This window comes from Falco punctatus (genome assembly GCF_963210335.1).
Source record: "Falco punctatus genome assembly, chromosome: Z".
Lineage (NCBI taxonomy): Eukaryota > Metazoa > Chordata > Aves > Falconiformes > Falconidae > Falco > Falco punctatus.
The window spans coordinates 53,005,254-53,023,888 of record NC_137586.1 but is presented as its reverse complement, the minus strand read 5'-3'; the positions used below and the strand labels follow the sequence as shown (position 1 = coordinate 53,023,888).

The following is an 18,635-nucleotide window of genomic DNA, read 5'->3' as shown; positions in this document are numbered from 1 at the left end:
AGCCATCCTGAAGATGAACATAGTGGAAGGCTTTCAAGGATCAGAGCATATTGCAGTAAATAGGGTACAGTACATACCACCTAAAACTATTGATGTAACTACTGTTTACCCTGTGGGACAGACCAAAATGCACAGAATGTTTTCTAAGCATTGCTTCTTACCCAGAAAGTGTCCAGTTCAATCTGAATGGTATTTTTTTTAAAGGCTGATGTTTTACTATGAATCACATGACAAGGAGGCTAATAAAGGTGTCCTGGAAGGCAATACTTTGTACTGAGATTCTGCAGTTCCCCCCTTGCCATATTGTTCAACCCATCACCTTAGCCTCTCCCTCTAGTCCCAAAAGAAGGCACCGTCAGAGATGGGGACCAGCCCGAGTCCTTCAGCCACGATCTTCATCTCTCGTGCCCACAGTCTCCTGAAGCAGTACTGGATCAATGAGGATTCAATCAGATCAGCCTGGGAAGGGGTTTTCTATTCAGTGACCCCCTCCAGGGAGTCTGCTGGATTTGGCCCCCTGGTTTTTGAGGTGCAGGCTTTCTCTTGGGTGCCTGACTTGGCCAACTCACAGGCAGCAACAATTTGATTAAACAATATTTGTTTTAGCCTGATTTTCTAAGAAAACAAAGCTTACAGGTTTAAGCTACCTGTTATCTGTTTGTTCATGTGTCTGCTTCCTGTAATATCTTTTGAACCAGTTAGCTAATTTCAAACAAAAGTAGGACAGAGGTCTCAGGGAAAAATAGGTTAATAGGAATCAGCAGTTTATTAATGCTTGTTCCAAGGGAAAGACGAGGAGATGCACATCCCTTTGGGCAGCAGTCAGCATTAGCAAGTGGTCCACTCACCTAGGCACTTTTTTTGCCTGCCAGAGGTATCCACCAGGATACAAATGGGATATGGGAAATAATGAGAGAAATGACTGAGGCAGGGCCAAAAGAGTGAAACCATAGGAATGGAAACCTCACAAAACACTGTACTTTCTGTTACCATTAGTGGAAGCTCCTTGTGATTCATGTGCCCTGCTAGCAGGCAAACAAGGCAGTAGTTTTCCTGGTGATTCAACACCAACAACACTGCTGGTCCCTTTGAAATTCTGCCAGCTCTAACTAGAGGACTCCTTCATTTTGTTTGCTGGCAGAGGGAAGACTACCCGGTTACCAAAGGGTAACTTTGGTAAATGCACAGGCTGCTGCCTCAACATCACAGACAGAGAAATTATGAAGAAAACAGCTGAATCAAGTTACAGCATGGCATTTGCCATCATCCACCCTTTCCTGAGTCTGTCGATCCCAGCAAGAACGTCCTTGTAGCATACAGGGGGCAGAACTGAATTGCAATGTTTAATCCTGAGGCATCCCTGGTTGCTTTGGTAGTCACTCAAAATGCAGAAGGCTCTTGGGGGCTTTCAGTGACAAAGGAATGGCTCTTGGCAGTAGTTGCTTGTTATCAACACACTGTAAAAATCTCCAGGTATGTTACTTTCTCTAAATTGACATTATCTTAGACAAGATGTCTGGGGGAACCCAGAAAGCCAGCTAGTAAAAAATGTCTCAACAGTATTTAAACAGGAAAGAAAAGGCTACAAGCCATGTAGCATTTCAGAACTTGATGGCCATTAGGAGGGATGGTAATGCCTGAGTACATTATTCAGTGTTTGGTCCAAGTGTTAGCTTTTTACAAAATGCTTTTTTAATTCTTTTGTCCCCAACATGTCAAATAGTCCCTCAGATATCTGCCACATCCCTGTTGGCTATGGACTGGTTTCTTTACATTGTTTTTGCATTGCCCTTTCATGCTGCATGGACCCTGCGTGTCTCATGGACTGTTACTCCATGGTCAATATTCCACAAGTTAAAAATGCTAATCTAGCCCATACCATCTATTTGAATGCATGAACACCATTTTAGCCATTCCTATTATTTCCAGGCCTGGATATCCTACTTTCTCCCAGGCAATCTTTTCAAATGTTTCACTGTCTTAAGAAGTGGAAAATATCTAATCTAAATTTCCTGTAATTTCAGCCTTCTGCTTTTATCTTATCCACCATAGACAGAGAGAACAGATTACACCTTTCCCTCCTGAAGCACTCTTGTAATTACACGAGAAGGGATCATATGACCCCCAAGTTGCCTCTTCTCTAAATTACAACACTGGCTTTTGCTCAGCATTCCTGGTAAGTGCTGTTGCCTGTGTAACTTATTTGTTCTGAGATAGGCCTACCTGCCAGATAAAGCAAAAATGCAGCAGTCTACCTTCACATTAGAGCTGACCAGTGATTACTGCAGCTACCTGTCACCAAGCGTGAAGAAAATGTTCTGGGCTTATAGACCATACACTTTTGGGACCCAGAGCTAGAAATACTAGATTCAAACCCAAGTTATGCTGTTGCCAGTTTGTCTGGTCCTAAGCAAATTGAATCCCAGTTCACAGTTTCTTCACTTAACAGAGAGGTCTAGAAAAAACAATTTGCTTAACTTAGCATAGCATGACCAAGGTAATGTAAGGTTGGAGATTTTGTAGATGTTGTAAATCAGGGGTCCTCAAACTTTTTAACCAGGGGCCAGCGCAGATGCAGTGGCAGGCAGCCATCTGCGGCTGCTTGGTTTCCCCCCCAACCCCTGGCGGGGGGGGGGGGGCAGGGGGGGGGGCGGGGGGTCTGTAAATACCGGGGGCCGGATTGAGGAGCCTGGGGGGCCGTATCCAGCCCGCGGGCCGTAGTTTGAGGACCCCTGTTGTAAAGTGTGGTGGAAGAGCTTACTGTTGTGACAGACTTCCATGTGGATAGGTGATCTCTCTTAGAAATTATTTTTTAAAGTTTGTTCTGAAATGCTACAGGTGCCTTTAAACATCAAAGTTCTTTGAAAGCGGCAACATACTGGGATATCAGTAGCTTCCAAGTAAATGCGGGGAAGTGCAGGCCTTCAGAATTCCAGGAATTCCATGGGTAAGTATTGATATTGGAAGCCCTTCAAATGAATGATTAAACCGATTTGCCGAACACTGCTGTGACTCACGGGTTTCCTGGTATCAAGCCATCTGAGCCTGCTGGAAGGATTCTCTCTACAGCAGGTGTATTCCTCCTCCCTAGGAGATAACAAGTATCAGAATGCTTTCCGTTTTAGGCTGGTCTTTTTATTTTTGTGTCACTCCAGGAAAGATCTACATGGAATCCCTCAGATGCTCACTGATAAAGACTTTTCCTCCAGACTGGAACTTTCTACACAATCACTTTCCTTTAGTTATACCGGCCAGGAGATTCTGTATCAAAGCTTCGTACAGAGTTTCATAGGCGTCCTAATTTACAAAGAGAAGGATTTGAGTTGTTCTGGTTTTAATACATTGAATTACAAGAGTGATCTCTATGCAATAACAATCACAGAGAGCAGCATTTCAGAGCATTTTCTGAAGTAGTGTAGTCATATTAAAAGGCACTAATCTTGCTTGCTTTTACTTTTTTTGAAAGAATGAGTCCCACATGGGTAGAAGTAAGCAAGCAAAAAGAAACCTCTACATTTTTGTAAAAGCGAGTGGCACTGGTGTAAGTTACAATCTCCAGATGAGCCAAGCCCACTTGCAAACATTCTTCGCTTTATACGTCCACTTAATTCATATCTATCTACCTGCTTATTCAGGCACTACAGTCACTCCTGTGTAGTAGCAGGAGCACTGCGGTGTACCTCATAGCCCTTGCTGCCTAGTACCATTCTAGGGATTGCTCTGAGCAGCACAGTGGCAGAACTTGCTTGTTATGCTCCTGGCCTCCATCCTCTTAGCCCACCAGTTTATTTAACTGAGCTATACCCTGCTCAGCACGTTCAACCTGTGTTAACCATAGCTCACTCGAAGGTAGATGAAGTAGTCCAGCCTTTAGCTGTGCTCATTCACCAGGATTCAGACTGGAAGGACAGAAATGATGGTGACACCATGATAGACATATATGCAGAGGTAGCTGACAAGCAATGCTGCAAATATCCCTTATGTAATTAGCACAGACCTGCAGCTCATTACCCTAAAGAGCAGCAGTGCCTCCTGAATTTTGGAAGACATTGTATAACAGAGAAACAACTCATCTCGCAGTACCAAGAAAAGCAAGTTTTCTAGGGCTTGAGGGAAGAGCAACTGAGGCAGAAACAGAGGCTTATTATCAGTACTCATTTCAATGCAACTCCAGGCAAAGGAAGCCTTGAGAGAGGTTATTTACAGAGACTGAAAGAAGGAACAACTTTTCCAGGCAAGTGGGACAAGACTGTTTTTCTACAGGAAAGAGATGTTTATCTAAGCAACACATCAATAATAAGGAGAGGTGAGTTGGTAACAATCTTGCTTAGAAATCTCACTCATTATTTTGGGCTTTTCATTGATGACAAGTCCTCCAGGATTTTTGATCCCAAACTCAGGAGCTGAATTAGGGCAGAAGAGCTTGCTCACAACAAAAGAGCAACAAGACTTGCTGCCTTTAACCCCAAAGAGGCCAAGCACAGCCACCACAGAGTTCCTTTTATTAACCCAGCTACTGTGACTTCAGCTGCAGGCTGTGTGGGTCAATGTCATAAGTAGTATTACTGGTATCATATTAGGTCACAGATAAAGAACAAAATAGCTAGAAATACATGTTTACTATGTGCCAGCATTGGTGGTTATCCACCCAGGTTAACAACGCCCACAGTAAATGGGCAATGCTCTCCTTCCACATTGGGCATTGTAGGGTCAGACGAAGCAGGGCAGCGTGGAGAAAAGGAGCTAGCCCATCAGTCAGGCACAAGCACAACAACAGCATGAGGGCATGCACTCGTATGAGAGTGGTCCACATGTTTTCATCTTGAATCCAAGGTGGGAGAGAGTAAAAGAAGTCACCCAAGAAAGGGAAGTGGTCCCTACTAGCCTCCTCGGCTTTCATATGCCTGCCCAGGACCATGTCTTTTCTCTATCTCTGGGCTGGGCTTGGCATGGGACTGCAAGAAAGAAGGTGCTTTCTCCAGGTAGCTCTCTTGTGTTGGACTCCATCTACCTTCATATAAATCTGATGCAATTTGTACTTCTGCTTGTCTCCTCTATCACATAAGGCCTCAGACAGGTTAGGAGGCACAGCATTGTTCCATCCTCAGCTGAAATCATCCTGCATTTCTCCAAGTTAAACATGTCTAGGTATGTGTGTAGAAGGTCCAGAAAATACCTGCCCAAGGATTGGTGGAGTGGCCCTCCACTGGAAAGACTGATCTCTGCCATCTGGCTTTATCCGCTTTCTTACTAGAGAAGTTAGAGCCTGCCTTAAAGCAATACTTGGCTCCCATCTTATACTCGCTTCTCTCCAGGCAAACCTGGGTTCAGAACACAAGTGCAACCTTGGCTAAATATTTTACTCTGCACCTGCAGAAGAGAGCTTATTGTATACAGAAAAGAGAAGCAAAGAAGAGAAGGCTGTAGAGAATTTTAACTTAGGAAAGAGGGTCTCTGTGTTTTATCAACAACCTTTCAGGTGTTAATTTTTCTGGGGAAAATGTTAAGTGAGCTACTTGGTACCTGTGAAGTAAGGAGTCAAGCGAGCTAGATCTTCCTCCTTGTAAACCTTCATCTGCATACTTAATGGTGTCTCCTTTCCATGCACTTTGTAGCACAGACCTCCCAGTTCCTAGCTACATTGCTCTTGAAATAGCCACAGTGGCAGAAGCTACCTTATGTCATCCCGTCTGTGAAAACATGCAAGCAGAGCATTCATTTTTACCTAATTAACTAAGAAGGGATTGACTAAAAGGAATATTTTACTCTTGAATTTTAAAAATACCATTCACAAAGCCCAGGTAGATATTCTGAGAGAAACAACTGCAATTACAGTGGCCAAGTAATAAGCACAAGCAATTAATAGAGGCTTTAAGTACTTTAAATATAGTATTTATGGCCTGTTGACAGGAAAGATTTTTTTGAGGTTTGGAATAAAACCATTTTACTATACAAAAATGTTTGGAGGATTTCAGTGTGTGTTATCTTTGCCATGTCCCTGGAATCATTGTGGAATCATGAAACCATTACAGATTTCCCGGGGGGAGGAGGGGGAAGAGAGAGGAAAAATCTTTTCAGCAAGCTTCTAAGAAACATGCCTTCTAAAAAAGAACAAGGAACACATCTGAGTGTTCTTTTGAACTTAATTTAAATAGACATAGTCGTCTGTTAGCCCATTTGCACTACAGCAACTTGCAAGATGAGTCGAGAATGTTTTGGTACAGTAAAATTCACCTCCTCTTAGTGCTGATACAAACAATGACATAAAGTGTCATGATGTCAGACATCTGGCCTAAATGTTTTTAAAAATCAAGCAGCGTGAAGCAGCTCTCCAGCTCCCTTCCAGATAGCCATAAGCACCTGCTCTGCTCTTTTTCTTGTTGCTTGGTGACTGGTAGGACATCTGAACGCAACCCTGGTTCAAGCATGTCCTCAGGCCCTGGGTACAAAGAATGCTAACGTGACCAACCACCAGTAAACAGAGACAACACTGGTTCTTATAGGTATTCTCACCAGTGCCACACAATAAATATTTACATACAATGCACAAGGCAGATTGTTTTCGTGAGTACTGGCTAGGAAAAACAGGGAAGAAAATACCAAGTTTGACAAGCTGTTATTCAGATTTCATATGGAGCAGCTGAAAGAATAGAAAGCAAAGGATATTTACATGTTCTGGCCTACTGGGAACATACCAAGAGGATGCATTACATTCAGGGATACTGCCTTGTCCGCAAACCAGGAAACCCTTTGTGGCTTGCTCACCCAGCAGCAGAACTAGAGCGAGGAAGGGCAGCACTGAGCACGAGAGATTGGTGAAGAAAATACAGTGGAAACCTAGTGTATTACACAAGCTTGTTGCACACTGTTCTCAAGCCTACCAATGGCACTGCACTATGTAAAAAAAATCCTACCACCATTCAAAATAAGAGGTGAGTTACACCCTCTTGTTTGCCTTTCTGAGGAAGGCTTTTAAGCTGAAGGATTTATGGAGAAATAGAAGGAAATCTCCTTCATACAATAGGAAACTGAAAATTGTGATTCACAAAGGGACACATGCCCCCTAGCAAAGGAGCAGGTACTGTGCTCTCTCATTTTCCAAAATTCTGCGTGACTTCCTCTGTGTTTAAGCAAACATCACAAATGAACTTTAAGCTGCTCTTGCAAGCATTAAGTCTTTTGGTACAGATGGTTACCTTTCTTTCATTATCACCACCTCCACTTACAGTACAAGGAAATAAAAAATCCTATCCAGTGCTTGCCCACATTCACAAGTTGCATACAGATCAGATTAAATGTGGTTCTTGTTTCATGGGAAAATGAAAATGGATGAAAATGTTGTATGCAGGGAGTACAACATGCACTAATGCACACAAATTGCTTTCTTGCATTTTGCCTCCATGGAGCTTTGCCTTCCATTAGTAACAAAAGTTTTTAATAAACCATTTCAGCTCAGGCAGTCACAGATACATAAACTGAAAATTTAATTTCATTCATCAATTCAGTACCAAAATTAAAACTTCCCAGCAAGAAGCATTACCTACTGTAATTTCTTCTACAAGACCAGCACTGTCATCCCCAAACCATTTGTGAATTGTTAAATTTATGTCTATCTAGCACAGGCCTTCTTTACCGTTCTGTGAATTGGTAGACGAGCCTGCAAGTGGCAGACAAGAGCTGGAGGTACAACCCTCTCACTTCACCAGTGACTGCCACATCCACACGGAAAGAAGGATATACCCCTGGACTTCTAGAAGAACATGAATGAGAAAATACTACAGGGTATGGTGAAATCAACTTCCAGTAAAAAACACGCAGAGCTGAAAGAACAGCTTTCTCAATTAATTTCTTTGCCACTTCCTTAGCTGCACTTGCAAGAAGTTTTCTCAAATTTTGCCTTATAATTTGCTGAATTGTTTCAGGGGATCATTTCAGGCCTTCCCTAAGTTCCAGTGTAGTTTGCTGTAAGTTTTAGCTCTGCACTGTGTTGAACTGGTTTTGGTTGAAGGATAACTCAGAACATTTAAATGGTCTGATTGTGTTGTGCAAGGTATACTTTGTGTATGTTAAGCTGACAAGTTTAGGCTGTAATCAAAGAAGTACACAGCCATGCTTTGAGCAAAGACACTCTGGAACAATTAGGCCTTAAAGAGAGAGTTAATAAGGATACTCTGAGGGTGTATTGCCAACTTGGCAACAAGACTCAAGGTCCTTAACTGAAGTACCCTCATGATAATACTAAAAATCACACCCCTAGGTCAAGAAGGCTCTTGCCCAGGTGAAGACCCCTCCCCTGAGCATGCATGACAGTAGAAACAGTTGTGCAATCTTATTAGAATTATATTCAAATTACTAACCAATTGGTGTAATGAGGATGGGCTTGGAAACTTACTAGTTCTGCAGTTTTTGTGTATAAATATACTGCAGGAAGTCCCATGTGGTGGGCTTGCTTTGTGGAATACCACCTAGCCCCCAGCTTTGTGCAAACCTAAAATACATAAGCAATGTCTCCCCAAGTGTGTGAAAATTGATTTATTGCACACCGGGCCATGAATATGCTTTTTCGACAATATTTGGATCAAATACAGAAATGACATTCACCTTTCTACTCCCTGACTACACAAAATAAATATAAAATCAAAGCCTCTTCTCAGGTTAGCAAGAACAAAACCTTAGTGATACACAAATTATTTACTTCAAAGAAAAGCAGGGAAAAAAAATGAAAACCAGAGGATGTTGATCAACCCTTACAAACAGTTAACAAGACATGACCCTGGGGGAAGGAATAGACACCATAAATGTCAAGCTAAGAAACAAAAAGGTGAGCTCAAGGAGAACCAAATGGTTCATAAGACCAAACAGAAAATTACTTGAACTATGTGTGAACTATCTTAACTAGCATAGTAAAAGATCCACCCTGTAGCAAAGAAGGCCCCCTACTGACAATGCCTCTGCCCCACAAAACAGGTGTGGTGAAAAGAAATAGCGCTGTGCCTTTAAATGGAGACTCAGCTGGTAAGAACCAGCAAGAAATAATTGTAAACACTTGTTCAAAGTGTATAAAATGTTTCACCAGGTGTTAGAGGGGTGCTAGCTTTGTGGATTCACCACCTAGCACCCATCTCTGCACAGAGGTGCCATTAACATGTACCTTAGCTCTGCGCGTGGATCGGCTCTTGCACACTGGGTGAAGAACCAGATTTGGGATGACTACTCAGTTCAAATCCTGCCTTGTGTGATCATTCCTGATGAGAAAGCAAGCACAACAAAAGTTCAAACAGAAATAACAGCTTTTAAAAATGTGAAGGAATATTCCAGCACAACATGGCTGTGAACATTACATAATCCATATAATAAGAGAAGTAATGGAGAACCTTAAATATTTTGGTGTGTGCCATCTCATTCCCGGCCTTCAGCTGCAATACAATTTGTCTGCAAGGGAGAAACCCCCCACATGTTACACCAATCTTAAACTGGCAATAACTGCATCAATCATCACACTTCAGGTGTTCTGCTGCTGTAGAAACTATGAGAATTATTCAGGCCGTATTGCAAGAACACTTGAGCACGTATCATGCTTGGTTCTTCTGATATAAAAAAATGTAACCAAGAGTACCACTTGCACATTAAAATACAATATATATATATATATATACAGTGCAGATGCTTCATTCTTTCCACATCACTCTTTAATGTGTTTCTTAGAACTACTTTTTTAATCTCAATTTATACAATCCTTCTTTAACAAAGAGAAATGTTGTCCATAATTGTGAGAAAAAGCGTGAAAGCTCTACAGGCATGAATCCATAATTTCTCTCTTCTTCTTAATTCCATGCTGAGGCCCTCAAAATCAGTTAGTCAGGGTGGAGGAAGATAGGTACTGCCCCCATTAAGAGGAATCGTGAGAGACATTGCCTTGTTAATTTAGATAGTCTTCCACAAACCATCTTTTGCTAGAAGCTGATTTACTCCCATAGGTAAAACCCTGGATACACTGACACCAGCGGAAATTTTATCTTTACGGTTTTTTTGGCCACTATTTAATTCTGCAAAGGTATACAGTCTCAGCCATCACAAAATCCCACCCCTAGGCAACCGTGTGACAGCGGGGACTGTGCAGTCGGGCACACAGATGTAAGGGGGTGACACTGCCTGGCACCGTGCACCCCTGGCACGCACCTTGGATTTACCCAGAAGACCACCACAGAGACAAACCACGGGGCTTTCTTCAGGAGGAGGGTGTGGGTGGGGAATTTGTATCCATGCAACCTCAAGTCTGATCCCGCAAATGATGCGGGAATGCTGCGCGGCAGGCGATTCGCAGTGATTTGCGCCGGGGCAGCCCGTGAGGGGCGAGCAGCGCTAGACAGCCTGGGTGCTGCATTGTTGTGTTCAGGCCGGGCGCTGGCGCAGAGCGAGCCCGCGGCACCGGCACGGAGCGAGCCAGCATCTCCCCGCACCGTGCGCACCCCGCCCCCAGCGGGATCAATCCCCGGCGTTACGCCCCCCGTGCGGCGGTTCGCTCTGCCGCCGGCCCACGCAGCGGGGCGGGCCGGGCCGGGCCGGGCCGGAGGTGGCCCCACCGCCCGGCGCGGCTCAGCGGCCGCCCCGCTCCCCGCCCCCGGCAGCTGGCGCCGCACTCGCCCGCCGCCCGCCATGCTGCCCCCAGGGGCGCTCCGCCGGCCCCTCGCCGCCGCCGCCGCCCGCCTGGCCCGGGCCTGGGCCCGCCCTGAGGTAACGGCCGCGGCGCGGCGGGGGCAGCCAGGCGCGGGGCGGGCGGGGCGGGGCGCGGCGGCGGTGCCGGCGTCAAGGCGGGGTTGGGGGCCGCAGGGGTGCGCTTTGGGTCAGGGGTGGGGGGCTGGGGCCGTGCCGTGCCGCTGGGGCTGAGGCCGGGGCCGTGCTGTGCCGTGCGGCTGGGGCCGTGCTGTGCCGTGCCGTGCGGCTGGGGCCGGGCCGTGCTGTGCCGGGCCGTGCCGTGCGGCTGGGGCCGTGCTGTGCCGTGCGGCTGGGGCCGGGCCGTGCTGTGCCGGGCCGTGCCGTGCGGCTGGGGCCGTGCCGGGCCGTGCCGTGCGGTTGGGGCCGTGCTGTGCCGGGCCGTGCCGGGCCGTGCCGTGCGGTTGGGGCCGTGCTGTGCCGTGCCGTGCCGGGCCGTGCCGTTGGGGCCGTGCTGTGCCGGGCCGTGCGGTTGGGGCCGTGCTGTGCCGGGACGTGCTGTGCCGTGCCGTGCCTTGCGGTTGGGGCCGTGCCGTGCCGTGCCGTGCCGTGCCCTGCTGCGCCGTGCGTGCCACTGCTGGTGCCTGTGAAGCCAGAGGTGGCCCAAACCGGCCCGGCAGCCGCCGCTGTGCAAACGCAGGGCTGGCCCTGGGCCTTAATTTTTCTAGTTGTGTCCGAAGGCTGGGCAGCGTGTCGCAGGCTGCTGAGGCAGTGGCAAAAGCTGGCAAACTCCGGGGCTTCTGCACGGTTTTATGTTCTGTTAATGGAAAAACCGTGCTGGAGCAGCTGTGAAGGGCGAGGATGCAGGCTTTAGCCATCTTGTGCTGGAAGGAATTGACCTTTTCCCAGGCATTTTCTTTTTCTCTCTTTTGCCAGCAATATGTGACTTGCTGATACTGGTGTAAGGGTTGTGACCAGAAAACAGACGGCAGTGGTTTGAGTTGGTTGCACAAGGGCAATGCAGGCAGGTGCTGATGTTGCCTCGGCTTGGGTGGCATCAGCAGCCTCTCCTTTGAATAACGCGTCCAGCCGGCTCTCTTTTCATTGTTCTGACTTTTTGCGCCCTGCCACTGGCTTCCTGAGGTATGAGAAAAAGAAAATCCTGATTTGTTTTTATGAGCTGTTAATTAAACAATTGAGTGTGACAGGTAAAAGACACATCACAGCCTGTTGTGTGGCCGGAAGGAGTCGCAGCAAAGGATGCACGTGGGAACTATTCCTGACCAAAAAAGTCACAGGATGGTTTTGTAGTGGAGATCATGAAGTACCCCCTTTCCCAGCCACCAGTAAAAAAATCCATTGATAGGATCTCACTGTTTTAGAAAACTCCAGAAATTAGACAGAAGACAGTTTTCTGGCTTGAGAATTAGTTTTAGTTATTTTTCTTAATATTTTCTCTCAGGTACTTGCATTCCTTGCTACAGGGCCCAGACAAAATGATAGCATTTTCTATGAAATTCGCACGTATGATATTAAGCCATCGAAGATGAAAGAGTTTGTGGAAATGGCCAACAAGTACTTTCACCTTCGCACAGCTCACTCAGAGCTGGTGGGAATCTGGTCTGCGGAGCTGGGAGCGATGAATAAGGTGGTCCACATTTGGAAGTATGGTATGCTCAGTATCCCTTTACACCACTCTGCTGTCTTTCTCTGCTCCCTTTCTTCTAGGTAAGAAGGTGAAAAGAATGCTTACTGGGCTGTTATTTGTTCCTCTTACTGTAAGAAAATTAAAAAAAAATTAAACTATTCCTTTACTGATTACGAAAAGAATGCTGCAGAGGCTGTCAGGTCGATTTTGACATGCTGGGATGAGAGAATTACAGCCATTCTTAAACAGCAATCTCAGAACAGGTGTAACAGAGGAACTGCGGTAGTGCTTGCTTGGTTCATGGTAAGTATTTTTAACATAGGGCCAGTTCCCGAACTGCAGGTGTTTTCACAATTTCAAAACGGATGGAGAAAAAGTTGAGAACTCCTTAATAAGATAATACACATAAGTGCAGGCAATCTATATGTAGTCCGTGTATGTTGATATGCATGTATAATTGTTCTCAAATTTTAGTTCAGTGTACCAGTCACTCTCCTAAATCAATGAGCGTGCAGTTTGCATGCTTGAACTTCTGCAGCTGGACTGTGCTGAGAATGGGAAGCCATTCCACCAGCTCAGACTCCCCAGGCGCAAGAAGCGTGGTTGCTGCTTTAGTCTTGGTAGCGACAGGCTTCCTGCAGTATAATCAGCTTTTTATGTTGTTGGAGTTGGTGCTGACCGGGAAGGTGCTGGTGAGCCAAGAACTGCTACAATTACGCAAAAGACGAGGTGTGCTGGCTGTGCTGGCTGTGCTCTTTGTGGAGCCCAAGGGAACTCGATACTCTGGTTAGGGGGAGGTGGGAAGGCACTCCCAACACAGTTTCTTTGTATACTTGCTGCAGTCCAGGGTAGAATGCAGACAGAGAATTTTGTTTTCTGAAGTCCTCATTCTGCATGTCGAAATCCAGCATGGTCACAGTACCTGTTTAGAATAAGATGGCACACTTTTTGTCCTGGAGGGTTAAAGGGACCAGCCATTTGTTGACAGGAATATTACGAGTTTACATGCATCTGTGGTTAATAAATCGTCCTGCTTCTCAGAACATTTTAGCCTTAGCTGTTACTTCTACTGTTACTGTTACTGTAACCAAAACCCCTCCGTTTTCAATGATCTGTGAGAAACTTTCAAAACGCAAAATTAAGGAAAAACCTGTAATTTTCATTTTCTAATGTTGTTTACATGTGTAAGTTACAATATCAGTTCTCCTTGATTCATCAAATCCCTGCTTATATTTTTTTAGTAGGCCCAAGATCCCGGTATTTCTTAAGGTTCTTTCCATTCTCAGATGTTGTTTTTTTCTCTTGTATTATTGAAAGCTGTCTGCATAAACGTACTGCTTAAGATGCCACTGCAGCCTAACCATTTGAAATTTAGACACTCTTTTAATTCAGTGATTTTGTTTTTAATTAAGGAAAAAGAAGGAAGAAAGGTTTAGATTTTGGGCATTTAATAACTTTCATGTAGCTGAACAAAGGAACATTACTTTTACACATGTAATTTTGATGTCATTTTGTACAAGGCAAAATTCATATTTTTCTTAATTTTCTCTTGCTGGGATAATATTCCTTCTGAATTTTCTTTTCCACTTCCTTATCCACTGTGCTTTCTCTGAATCTCTTTATGCTTGGTAACTGTTGCCACATCCAGTAGTTCCTGTGGATGCCATCTATGAACTTTTCTTAACAGTAACATTGCTTAACATATTTTAACTTTTTAATAAACTTTATTAGAAAATTTGGTTTGGCTTGAAACCATTTAAATCTGACAGCTAAAGCAAAGATTTTTCCAGAATTTAAAGGAAACACTGTTGGAAAATACTGATTTAAAAACATAAGTGCAGCTTACCTCCTTGTAATTACACATTTTGAGTCTGTTGTGACATTAAGAGCATTTTTTCATAGTTTTTTTTTCCTTTTTTTTTTTTTCCCTGTCTTACAGATAATTTTGCTCACAGAACAGCGGTCCGGCATGCACTGGCCAATGACAAAGACTGGCAGGGAAAATTCATCTCCCCAGTTCTCCCCTTGATAGAAAAGCAGCACAATGAGGTTGCTTATTTGGTACCCTGGTGTCAACTTGGGAAGCCTCTAAAAGAAGGGGGTGAGCTTCTCTTCTCTTTTGCTGATTAAAATTACTGATGCTGATGGACTAATAAAAAGTGGCTTAAAGTTTAAGCCAGGTATTACGTGGCTTTATAACCCTTCATGTAACAAGTGCATGTACATGTCATGTGAAAAAGGTGACGTAACAAAGCTGAGGGACAAAGTTTTTAAGATGGATTTTACACTAACATCAATTACTAAATAGAGCCCTGATCATTAAAGTTGTAAAGAGGTGTGTGAACTGCTAAATGAACACACAAAATAGCAGTGCTGTAGTCAGAGCAGTCATCCCAGACTTGCTTTGGCAATCCATCAGTGAGAGGACATTCCCTGGAGACAGTAAAGACAAAGATGGCTCTCTTTCACAGAGGTTTTTCTCTTTTAGTGATTTGCTTTGATGTTACAGTTCTTTTGCATAATGCTTTTAAGGAAAACAAAAACCTTTTAAAGATACATGCAAGTCTAGCATACTTTGTATGTATCATATAACAGGTGTAAATGTTCTGTCCTTACGCATTTTAAATCTCTGTATAGCACATGTGGTATTAATAGTATTGACTGTTCCCAGATTTGTGAATGTTTGGAGGCTCGGTTGCATGAAGTGACATTAAACGAGCCTTGCTTTAGCCCTTAGCATGTGCATACGTACAGTAAACTTTGTTCTTTATTTCACTGTGATTCTGAATTTTCTGCTGTTACAATTGAATCTGAAAACAGTCTGGTTTTCTCTGAAGACTGGAGAGCTGACTTTTCAAACACTTCATTCCCATTTTAGTTTATCTCCAGCCCATTGTTGGAGAATGAGACCAGGCATACATTGCCATATGGCAAATGTCTAGCTTTCTAAGTGTCAAGAATTGTGATCTAGAGTAACTGCCTGAATAGAAAGGAGATGGATAATGTGTCTTGTAGCAGGACTGAAGTTTTTCAGCAAATCATGCCATTTGTCTACAAACAAGGGTGATTTTCCCACAGAGCAGAGATGCTAAGCTAGCCCTGGTCTGTTGGTTATGCCTTCAGATCTTGCTGTGACCAATTACCAGGAATCAAAGGTGTTTATAATGTCATAAACCACTTCATCACCAGTCTTGGAAAAGGACACCTTGCATTGTTCAATCAGCCATCCAAAGCCCACGTACATGTATGATTATTTGTAATTTCTGCAAAGTAGTCTGAATCTCCCCCAATTTCCAGGCAACACTGAAAATTGCTAAGTTGGGCTTTGTGTGAAGCTTTTTGAAACTCATGGTCCCAGTTTAACTTTTGCATTTAAACTTGAATTAGCCACAGTTAGCAAGCTGCTTGCTTGTGCTCTTGTGAGCCCCTGGCAGCTGTGAGATACTGTGCATGCTGGGATGAAGGGCCAGTTCCGTGTCCTGCTGAGCCCAAATGGTGAGGAATTGCAGTAATGGTTTCACAATAAATACATCATAGCCGTGACACACTGTTTGAGAACCGGCATATTAATTTGTATGTCCTTCCTTGAGGTTGTCTTTGCCTTTTCTTCCAGGCGTATATGAATGGGTTACTTTCCAGATGAAGCCTGGTGGGCCAGCATTGTGGGGTGAAGCATTTCGAGCTGCAATCAATGCTCACATCAACACAGGCTACACCAAGCTGATTGGTGTTTTCCACACGGAGTATGGATTACTTAACACAGGTACTACTCATTTTTTGCTACAGACTTTAGCATGGCGAGGGACAGAAGGAGAGGGGCAAGCCCTTGTCCTGGATGAGGACTGGCTGGCTTGATGAAATTGTTGGTGTGGATCACCAAAGTACTGTAAACAGTCCTTGAACCCAGCTTTGTGTATTGGGTTATAGGCTCAAGCCAGGTGCTGCTATGTTCAAAGTCTCTCAGATTCGATGTTAAAAGAGTCAAACCTTTTAAAGGCTCAGTAAAGGATCACCCACCGCTTACTTGCCTGGCATCTTAAATGCAAGGCACCTTAACAGGTGAAGGCAGACTGCTAGGACTTACAGTACATGTTCTATTGCAGCGTAACAGTATTCAGCTGACTGTTTGTACTCTCTTAGTCCACGTGATGTGGTGGAATGAGAGCCCAGATCACCGGGCAGCGGGAAGGCACAGTGCCCATGAAGATGCCAGAGTGGTAGCAGCTGGTAAGACATGATGGATCCAGAGAACACCATAGTGTTACTTGCATGTACGCTGTGAAAAGTATTATTTCTCATTGGGTTACTGTCTTAATTAAGTATGTATTTAATTTCAGTGCGGGACAGTGTCAGATTCTTGGCCTCCCAGCAAAATGTGCTCCTGATTCCTCTGCAATGCTCGCCGCTGAAGTAACCTTCTTCTAATGGATGTAACCTATGGCAGAAAGGCCAGGATGGAAGTGCTGTCAGCAGGTGCCATCAGGTGGACATGTGATGTCATGAACAGAGCTGTTCTTCAATTTACAAGAAATGGGTACAAAATGCTGACCATTAGCAATGTAAATCAGTAAAATTTGGAAGCCTGATAGCAACTGCTAAACAGAAGTTTACGGTGAAGTTCCTACACCCCCAGGAAAAAGAACTCTAGCAGTATCACTTATGGCAAGAACCACGCTGCACCTGTCTTTTAACACATCAGTTCTTAAAACTTTTCTTCATAGCTAGATCACTTCTCTAACCTAGTAAGTTAAGTGTTCTTTTCCAGCGGTACAGCTCAGAGCTGGTATCGTTCTCATAACATACTTTGGTGATGCTCCTAATTATCACATTTTCGGTATTGTGTGCTGGTTTAAGAAAGAACGCCCCCATGTATCTGTTACTCAGTTACGCTTTAATCAGACTTCTCATTCGAATGCTTTGAATTAATTCTGAGTAATGTAAACCATCCAGGTGGCTAGAATTGCACCTAGGAGGTGCTGCAGTGGAGCTGGTCAGGTAGTGTGTTACAAAATCTGCCATGAGATGAGCATTTATTCTCTGTTTTGTAGTTTGCTTCATCCCTTTCCCTTTTTGTTCAGCAAAAACTTCCTCAAAACTGTGGATTACATAATGCTTTGCCTTAGGTATTTTAATACTTGTTTAGAGTGCTGAAGTCGATTAGCCCTTCTTGTTCAATTGTGTAGTCAAACTCACCTTACATTACACCTACAAACAGATGCTTACATTCTTTGAAATACTCTTTGCCAGACTGTTAAAAAACAAATAAATTTGTATAAAGCATGAATTTTTAGTGTTTACTGCGGCGAATGAAGAGATGGGACGCAGCTTGATGCAAGCAAAAGTCGATTTATTGTACAGAAGCACGAGTTTATATACACTTTCAGAAGCTGCGCGTTTTAAACAGATTGGTTCTTGAAGCTAAGCATTGCATACTAGGCAATCCCCGATTGGTGGTTAACTACCATCAATTAACAGCAAGGTGTTACCTTTCCTTGGCACCATCCTTCCTCATTCCCTTATCTTCTCTCAGCATGACTCATCCTGCTGATTGTCATCTATTCACATTCCTTGTCCTCCCAGGGTTTGTGGCCTACAAGCTCGAGCACATTCCTTTGAGCTAACAGGGTCCTGATTTCCAGGCCCCCTCCTGCAGTTTACATCTCAAGCTCTTACTCTTTTTAAACTATGAAATTAAACCCCCCATTCTGCAATGTGGGTTTTCCATTTTGCATGTCTTGCATTTTGGTCAACTACAGTCTTGATAATTAGTTACTTCAAAGCCAGTAAGCTAGAGTGAATAGCAGCCGGGCAGAGGGCACGTGGGCTGTGAAGTCAAGCACGTGTTTTGTGTACAGTGGTACAGAGCACCCTCTTCTGCGACTTAAAGGTTACTAAACCGGCAGAGCACTTGGAGGCTTTTCCACAGGTTAATCACTGATCTGCAATGAGCAATTGATTTCACTTCTCTACTGAAATACTTTGGTGCAGTCTGGCTAACGGTGATTATTGCTTCTGTAAAATGCATTAAGATCTCATGGAAGGCACTAAAAACCCAGCTGTTGGCAATTAGCTTATGTCCAAGGTGGGTGGATGGAATCCAGGTGCAGTAGTTAAGGGAATATAACAGGTCCCAGCTCCTATACCTAAGTCTTCATCCTTGCCTCCTGCCAGCAAAGCCATCTGTAGGACTCTCAGGGTGGAACAAGCACTCCTACAGAGACCACTCACTGTCTTACATTTTAAAAAATGCCTTTTTAAGGTATAAGTGGTTGATGAACCATCATTACAAATTTGATTCAGAACTTTGCCTTGTGGCAGTTAACTCAGAGGACTT

At 44.2% G+C, this 18,635-nt stretch overlaps 1 protein-coding gene across 1 annotated transcript; it reads left to right on the top strand.

The window, feature by feature from the left end:
• Positions 1-9,469: 9,469 nt before the first annotated feature.
• NIPSNAP3A (nipsnap homolog 3A) lies at positions 9,470-17,585 on the top strand. Its single transcript, XM_080371373.1, has 6 exons — positions 9,470-10,734; positions 12,116-12,323; positions 14,241-14,402; positions 15,915-16,064; positions 16,442-16,528; positions 16,639-17,585. The coding sequence occupies exons 1-6, from the start codon at positions 10,300-10,302 to the stop codon at positions 16,713-16,715; spliced, it is 1,119 nt and encodes a 372-aa protein (XP_080227499.1). The 5' UTR covers positions 9,470-10,299; the 3' UTR covers positions 16,716-17,585.
• The last annotated feature ends 1,050 nt before the right edge of the window (positions 17,586-18,635 follow it).